Raw genomic sequence first — 9,391 nt, 5'->3', positions numbered from 1 at the left:
ATTTTATAAATATTTATGTGATCATTCAAAGATATAATTTTCTTTTTTATTTCTTAAAGGTATCTACTCGGTAACGAGTAACTGTAACTTGTTACTTTTAAAAAGTAACTTTCCATTCCCTGATGAGAAGTGTCCAATGTAACTTACGAAGGACGTGAGAGCAAATTAACAATTAATTTCTCAAGAAAGGTAATTTCTTCAACATTCTTTCACAAATAATAAATAAAATTCTCGTGTTGAAACGTAGATGAGAAGTGTCCAATGTAACTTACGAAGGACGTGAGAGCAAATTAACAATTAATTTCTCATTGCTTATAAATCAATCGGCAAGCAGAGATGAAAAAAAAATCGCCATAATATAGATCAATTAGCCAGTGCTTCACGCTGTTAATGGTCATTTTTACAGGCATAAAACCAACATATCAATCTCGCAGATAATAATAACGATAATACCTGCAGAATTACTATCTTGCGGACAACTTGCACTTCGTATGATAGGCGCGTAACGTAATAATAGTGCACCGCAATAGAAGACACTACGTTCCTCTCAACATATGATTTATATTAGCGCGGTGAACTAACTGTTTTATCTCTCATAATGAAGTATTAAGCAATCTTGCACTAACCGATAGCCGCCGGACACGAGCGAGAATAAATTCACATGTTACAATTAATACTGTGCTATGCGTGCATTACGTTAGAAATTCGTTGCTTCGTATCTGTACATGATCGCACTGCATTATAAAAAAGATATTTCGTAATAGAGAAATTAGAATTAAATATGTGCAATATATACATATATGTTGGGACGTAACGCTTTATTTGTAACGTTATCATTATAATTACTTTCTTTCAATAACAAATAGGTTATTGAATAATTACTTTCTTATTTATTACATTAATGGTAATGCAATTACATTTTTTGGGTAACTATAATAAATATAATCGTTATTAAATAAAATAATAATATTATGACTCAATAAAAATAAATAAACATTAATCAACAATAAGAGCTACGAGCCAAATAATCGTTATTTTTATTATTATTTTATATGTAATACATATGTATGGAACATGCATAAAAGCGAGTCCTTTTGAACTATTTTGCCATTAACCGTAAACACTAAATCCAGTGTTAAACTAGTAAATTAACAATATAGAATTGCCACTCTAAATATATATACATATATTTAAACATATTTTATTTAATACACATTTTATAGATTTTACTATTTATTAAATCATATTGCAAATTTTGTTAAGGCAAACTGACATTTCAAATTAGCTAAAGAATATATTTTGTTATTATACATAATTTATTTGATATCTGTTTTTCTTCTAAAATTTTATGCGCTAGAAATCCTTTGTCTTCAATTTTTAATTTAATCGCATTATTATACACCTCAGTTAAGCTTAAAAAAAAAAATAATTAAAACTACAGGTACATCTTCAACTTCGATTTTTGTCGAGGAAAAATTCCACATTCAATTTTCTAAAGAGTTTACAGTAAAAAAGATATCCGGTAATTTCAAAATACAATGTACAATATATGTTTAAAAATATATTTTATAATGTGCAATTTCAGAAATAACAATCTAAACAGTCTAATTGATTATATAGATATGTATGAGATTGATAATCTAATTTTGATTTCGTAACGAAAGACTTGAATGAAATGACCGCGAGAAAAAGGACTGTTGTAATGCCGAGCGCTAACAAGATCCTGCAATTTTTCAATGACGCATGTGACATCATGGCTAAGGTAGATCTCTTGGCAGGTGGAAAAATGGTCTCGTTAAGGTTGTGGCATCGAAATGCACTCACATATGCACGCATATCTACATAAAGTGGTGGCTAAGTGTATGCTCCATTTACCAACGGCAGCTTGCGCACATTTAACGTGTTATACAACCGTTGCACCGTTATGTGTTATAACATACGTACATCTGTGTGCAGTATATCGTAGGTAAATAGTGTTAGACTCTGGGTAGGTGTGGCGATAGACCGGCCGTTGGCTTCCCTCGCCAATGGCGGGGCGCAGGGTGCGCGAAATGAAAGTCAATTCCCTATATAAAGGGTGGTTTTCCAGCCAGACAACGACAGAAACCGATCTATTTTACTCACGCGCGAGTATCACGCCAAAGTATTGTTCAACATGAGGGCCTTGGTACGTGCTGTCACATCTCCGAGCAAAGTTAAAGAAGCAGTGCTGAGAACATTTTTGTTCGGACATAATGCTTAATCAGATTGAAGTTTAGGAATCGTCGTGCAAATCTAATTTTTCTTTGCTTATCGCGCTTTATCATGGTGTTCATTTGCAAAATTGGAAAGCCTTACATCAAAATTGGAAAAATCTATTATTTGTGCGAAGTTTAATTTGCGTGTGAAGATCCTTAAATCCTTCAAATTTTGGATCAATATCTCAATTGTGATAATTGTCAGTTCTATAAGATTTGTTAATATTGTTTTGCAGATATCAATTGATTCGTTAACAGTTATTTGTTTTAAAAAATAATTAAATTAGAGTTATAAAGATTATCATCATTAATTACACTTAATAGTTTTTTTTTATTAATCTACACTTATAATTGATCATTTTGCGCTTTATTCCACATGTCTCAAGTATATAATTCTCTCGAGTTTATAAATTTTAATAACTCTAATTAAAACTAGATTAGCCAAATATCCCAGTAATAGTTATTTTTACAGATATGTATACATTTAAATTTTCACTAAAAAGTCTTTTAATGTTCTTGATTTTGAAAAATTCATTACGACAATTTTTAATAATTATCCGTTATTTGACAATTGTCTTTGTATTTGTTAATATTAATTTTTATAGATTTCTTAACTAATCGATTCACAGATCTTTATAGATTTTTAAATGACATTTTTTTTCTTTTTTGATTTTGCAGATCTGCCTAGTACTGATCTCTGCGGCGTTCGCTGCCGAAGAGAAGACGGTCCAGAAGCGTGGCCTAATCGGCTTGGGTGACTATGGACTTGGCGGTTGGTCTGGTGGATATGGTGGATATGGTGGATATGGTGGATATGGTGGATATGGTGGATACGACGGAGGCCATGGCATTGCCGTCGCTGTCAAAGAGAAGACCGTCGCTGTTCCCGTCGCGGTTCCGCATCCAGTTCCCGTCGATCGTCCCTACCCTGTCAAGGTATGAATTGATCAGTTTGGATATGGTACCACAACAAATAATAATAATCTTGCACATAACTTTGATAATTTAAATTATATAAACAATTTAAATTACATAAAATTAATAAAATTTATATACATTTTAATAGAATATATTTTAAATGTTCCATTCTAAATAAATATTGAGTTAATTAATCAAAGTCTTTACCTTAATTGAGTGTTTACATTTTTTATTAATATTTCAATTATTATTTAATTTTAATTAAGTACCAAGTGATTGAAATAGTTGTAAAGTATTATATTAAACATTTTAACAAAGAGAACTAAAGAGCAAATAAATATTATCATTCGTTTTGACATATAATGGAATCTGAATTCTTTGTTATCTTTAGGTTCCAGTTGAAGTTCCCAAGCCAGTCCCAGTTGCTGTTCCGGTGCCAGCGCCGTACCCCGTTGTTAAGACCCAGACAATCACGGTTCCCGTAGAGAAGCCTGTCCCGGTCCCCGTTAAGGTGCCAGTGCCCGTACCTGCCCCATACCCCGTCAAGGTAAGTTATAATAACAAATAGTTACACAAATATATATACAAATTCTAATTTCCTATTAGCCGTGACACTTTTATAATTTTTGAATTTTTACGAATTAGAACATACATTAATTAGACGCGATGAACAAAAATCTGACAAAAGTTAAAAACCTGACAAAAAATATCAAGATTTATATTGTGATTTCTAGATGAAGAAATCGTCTCTTTGTACTTTAACATAATTTCTGATAAATTTTAATTATTTCATCTTTGATGTATTTAACTCGTTATAATCCTGTATTGTCTCATTATAATTCTTTACCTGTCTGTAAGCGCAACAAGTAGAAATCGAGATACGATTATTAACAGTTTCGTTGAGTGCTCTCAGTTTTCAGTATAAGTAATTTCCAATTAACCAGTGTTAATTAATTGATATCCTTATTCCATATATCGCAATAAGAATTATGATTTTATTTATATCTGCGCGTTACGCGATTATTGTAAATAAATGCATGCAAGAAAGAAGAAATCGATCGCTGATTGGACATGATTTTCAGCTTATTGTAACTAAATTTAAATTAAACTTGAAATTATTAACCGATTATTGCAATTGACAATTGAAATATACTTGATTGATATAATTAACGCGGACATATTAGCCACAATTATTTAATCTATTAAGTACTGTGTGTTTGGTTTTTAAACTATATAATAATAATAAATTTGTAATAATAAGTAATTAATTATTTTAAGCGATCAACAATTATATTGTCTGTACTCATATTAATATCTATTAATTATTTAATATTTTTATTAATATTGATATTTTGTTGATTTTAGGTCGCTGTCCCCCATCCGGTTCCAGTCCATATCTCTCACGCCGTTCCAGTCGCGGTCCCGCATCCAGTCGTCGTCAAAGAAACGGTTCCCCCTGCCATATCCTATGTTAAGGGAGGCTATTACTAGATGAATTTCTCCTCAAAAGTCACATATACACACCTCTCCGCTCCATAACCCTTTTCCCAGCAGCGCAAAATCCATCACGGCGAGCGTCTGTTCCAAAGACGCTTCTCTCGTCGCGTGTAGTACCTTGAATTCACGAAATAAATCAATTTTGTAAATGTTTTCGTAAAGAAACAATCGACTTTTTCTTTCCCTTCTGCACACATAATTCATCTTCTATGCCAAAGATATCAATATTGTTTTAAATTACACTCTTATACTACTTATATAAAAATCTCGCAATAATTCTTTTAAATATTTCAGGACTTTTTATATAGAATTTTTTTTTATATAAAAGAATTTTTAATTTTATAAAATACAGAAAAAAATTTTTTTAAGAATTAGTAAAGAGAATGTTATCTTATTGATATAACAACATGCGAATAGTTATAAATTTTATATTTTTGTATTTATCAAATTATTAAATATTTTTTTATAATGTATAATTTTATATTTTTATAAATTAAATAATAAATAGTACATTTATTATCGCTAGTTCAAGCTTAATTTGGAGCCATATTATACATACACTTAGCATTAACAATTTTTGATAAATTTAAGTCTAAACTATTTCCAAAATTCTATTTGTTTCTGTAATACTCGCTACTGAAAACCATTTCACAAAATTAAGAATATTAGAACTAAAACAAACGTTAATAAAATATATTCGTAATTTTTATTACAAAATGTATAATAAAATTTGCTATTAAATATTTATTATTTGTGATATTTATTATTATGTGATATGTAGGTTTATATTACACAAACATACGTATACACATAAATTTATATATTATTATATATATACATATATTTAATCTTAAATTTATTATTATGAATATTATAACGACAATATGCGAATAATATGAGATACCTTCACGCACTGTTACAGATTAGATATTTTTATGCATATTTTTGCCACGCTTAGGAATGTCAGGTTGTACGTTTGCGCGAGTAATGTCGGATATTATATATTCTTGTCATAATGAGAATTTAATTGCCTGACCTCTGCTCCGACTTTATGATCTCAGTTCGCTTTTGCTACTAATTTGTTATTTCAACAGGTCTTCGTACATCGTTTTGCACATTGCTTAAATATATTCGCCTTTCACACTCTCTCGGTCTGTTTTTAAGCGAGAAACGTGAGAAATAATGTCCTTAAGCGTAATGAAATAAAGAGTAAAGTATATTGCAACAGTATCTGTCTGTGAAATTGCTACACAAAATTTCAGCAATACATGCTCTTATTTTTCATGGCCTTATGTTAGTAATTCACCTTGATTACAAAATAGAAAAAGTGAATACTAGGTTTAGATAAATCGACCAATGCCCGAAGATCTTTGCTTATAAATGACTTGTTGAAAATATTATAGTATTAAAATGTTAAAACTGGAAATCTAATAAACAATTGTATCGTACCTTGAAAGCGTTTTCACAAAATTGAAATTTACACGTTATAACATTTTTTTAAATAATTCTAGGCTTTTAATTTGAATTATATTTTTTTTTAATTTTAATACTTTTATCTTTGTATAAAATTTAAAATGTGTTCTATTTTTTTTATTAACAAATTATAAGAAATGTTTACACTACAAATATAATTTTATTTTTATATTTATATATATGTATATTAGCCTTTATAATATATTCAATTTTGTAAAACATTTTTTGTAAAATTTTTATAGAAAATTATTATAAAATTTCTTTCATATATACACACACTTTTAATTAAAAATATATTTATCCTTTAATAAATTTTAATTATTACATAAACGTCTTATGGAACAAAATTTCCGTGAAACTTTAATCATAACATACTTAAGCATAAAATGAAATATTAAATTATAAGAGAACATTTTTACATTGATATAATTAATACCTGTCATTTCTGTCACAGATTACCTCTTACTGACCTGTTTCTTTCGAAATACAAACGTCATTTTAGCCGAAGATGATTGAGCAACCACACTTTGCTCTTTCGTTCTGTCTTCTTCCCTATTTTCCTTTTTCCTGTTCTCTCTTTCTAATATGGAAAGATATTTATTTGCATTAAGTTTAAAATTTTATTTCTATTTTAACCAAGCATTTTCGAGTACCGAATTATATATTATAAAAATATTTTTAAAAAACAAACCAAAGTAAGAATGCAAATATGTAATTGAGACCGAGGCAAATACAAGAATGTGAATAAACATTCATATAAAATACCTCAGATTATTTCGAGATAAAGCATATATATATTTTTGCAATTATGCCTGTTGCATAAGATTTGCATAAATTTTCAAAGTGGCCGCGGAATTTACACAAAATCAAGAAATAATATTTTTATACACGTAAATGCATTTCTATTTACGTCATAAAAATTTACAAAAAAAATTTTGTTATTTATTACCTTATATAATATCATAATATATATATGTATTACAAAACTCGCGCACACGCAACTTTAACACTTATTCAGAACAGTCCTTGGTGAAGGTCAGCCACGCATCGTTCTGCCCACATTTTATGACAGAAAAGGCAATCGAGAAAGGCATAGGGGAGAGTGGGATAAATCGGACCTATTTGCAGTTTTTGCTCTTTATAAAGCGTAAATAAAATCCGATCGTAAAATCGAAGGTGCCGTTGGAAAGATCATTTAATTCCCTTCATTTTTACTTCAAAACCATTTTGATGTTACCTGTATTGAACTATAATGGAAAATGTAAAAACATTTTTTTCAGTCCGATTTGGAATTATTGGTTCAAGAATTGTTAATTATTAATATTTGCAATAATAAACACATTACATAAAATAAAATAAAACACAAAATGATATCAAAATAAATATAAATTTTCAAAGAGTGTGAACAATATTTTGTTCCTAACTTTTAGAATAGTATTGATATTTATATACTTTGACACGAATATAAACGAATTAATAATTGTGTATATTTAAAAAGAAATAATATTTGCTTTGTTCTTAAAAGATTTTCATTCTAATGCTTTGATGGCTAAAAATTAATAATAGGAACTATTACTTCCATGTATATATATATTACAGGAATATATATTTTAAAGGATCGGAAAAAACCAAATTTTTCCAATTTTTCTGCGGATTTTTTCGGTTTTTTCCGGGGTCAAAAATTTCATTGGAAAAATTCACATGTTTGTAAAACCTGCCATATTTGTTTCTCGGTTCTTTCCAGAAAATAATTGTCTATAGAATACAGCCGACAACGGGATAATTTGTATAAGTTAACAGATATTTTGAAATTATATTAAAGATCGAAGTTGAATAATATATTCTATAAATCTTCTCAAACATATGGTATACAACATAACTATTGCACCAACGAGTAAATTAGAACAAATCACATAAAGTCTTTAGAATAAAAAAAATTACAGAATTTTTTAAAAACTTATCCTTACTCGCAGTTTTAAAAGTTAATGACTACATCTTTATAAATATATATTGTTTTTTAATCGCTTAGATTACTCTTTTCACTCTTTCGTTTTAAGTACAAACATTTTAAGGGCAATACAAATAAATTTAAATTCTGTTTTTTATTCCTGACTGCGAGAGGTACCATGCCGCACCATAATAATCACTTGTGCAGTACAATGTGCAATCGTCTACTTAAGGCATGTATAAAAGGAAGATTAGATTAGGTTTTACTATAAAAATAGAAAGATAACTAAAAATTTTAATAAAAATAAAATTACATAATTTCATGAATTATATTAATTTTATGAAGGACATTAAAAGTTAAGTTTATTACTTATGTCATTTATATAGCAAAAACAGCAATTTTTTCAAAAAAATGTATTTTTCAGAAAAAACCGAAATTTTTCCGTTATATAGGGTAAATAGTCCAACAGTGAACCAGTAGTACATTATGAACCATTGCAATATTTCGTAAATGTGACATTATTAGATTGTACTACTATCATGCAGTGACTCACATTTGAACCCCTCCTCAGCTCCCTAGTCGATTGGCAGATTGCGTCAAGGACGGCCATGTAATGTCACATTTTAAGAATTTTGGGTTGCAAAGTAAGTTTTTTCGTAAGTTTTACGCATTTTTTATGTTTTTGTTGTTATACCTATCATTTTCTTCAATAGTTTTGTGTGCACATTTGGCTATTATCCTGTAAGCAACTTTTTCCGTTATATTATTTTATCACATTGTTTATCACATTATTTAGGAGATTATCATGGAATAGATTAGGTCTACAATGAATCATTTTGACGTAGTGAACAATGAATCGTATATTGTAGACCACATAACTTTTTTTACGATAACCTTCAAAATAATAATTCATTCTAATAATTATTTAGAATATAGCCCCACCCCCCCACCTAATATCTCAATAAAAATATAATCATTTGACGTGTTTTCACTCAAAACGAAAGAAAAACGTAGTGGTCGGCCTTGTGAATCCTCACCACCTTATTATTATCTATTTTATAAATAAACATTTTAAAATATATCAAAACTAAAATAATCCCAACAATTCGCAGTATAAAACATGTAGTTTATTAAAAATAGCATGGTTCATTGTGTAACACCCTTTGTACACAAATCATTTCTCGTTTTTTAAAATAATCGAAATTGTGACTAAACTTCAGGGATATAACTTAAAAGTTATTATTTACAGTATATAGTCAACTAAATTCATAAACTATATGCAAAAATTCAGACCTTCGATTCAATAATTGAGAGAAAT

The 9,391-nt window shown here is 28.8% G+C and overlaps 1 protein-coding gene across 1 annotated transcript; it reads left to right on the top strand.

The window, feature by feature from the left end:
* The first annotated feature begins 2,077 nt into the window (after positions 1–2,077).
* LOC108760597 (cuticle protein 65) lies at positions 2,078–4,664 on the top strand. The gene is made up of 4 exons (XM_018506641.1): positions 2,078–2,167; positions 2,916–3,173; positions 3,547–3,702; positions 4,521–4,664. Exons 1-4 carry the CDS (start codon positions 2,156–2,158, stop codon positions 4,644–4,646), a joined length of 552 nt encoding a protein of 183 aa, XP_018362143.1. The 5' UTR covers positions 2,078–2,155; the 3' UTR covers positions 4,647–4,664.
* Positions 4,665–9,391: the final 4,727 nt, after the last annotated feature.

Source organism: Trachymyrmex cornetzi, unplaced genomic scaffold (genome assembly GCF_001594075.2).
Source record: "Trachymyrmex cornetzi isolate Tcor2-1 unplaced genomic scaffold, Tcor1.1 scaffold108, whole genome shotgun sequence".
NCBI classification, from domain to species: Eukaryota; Metazoa; Arthropoda; class Insecta; order Hymenoptera; family Formicidae; genus Trachymyrmex; species Trachymyrmex cornetzi.
The sequence above is the reverse complement of the archived record's forward strand: the minus strand, read 5'-3'. Positions and strand labels throughout refer to the sequence as shown.

Coding starts and splice junctions, on each gene's coding strand:
- LOC108760597 (XM_018506641.1), top strand. Junction 3,174..3,546: donor ATCGTCCCTACCCTGTCAAG/GTATGAATTGAT, acceptor TGTTATCTTTAG/GTTCCAGTTGAAGTTCCCAA. Junction 3,703..4,520: donor CTGCCCCATACCCCGTCAAG/GTAAGTTATAAT, acceptor TGTTGATTTTAG/GTCGCTGTCCCCCATCCGGT.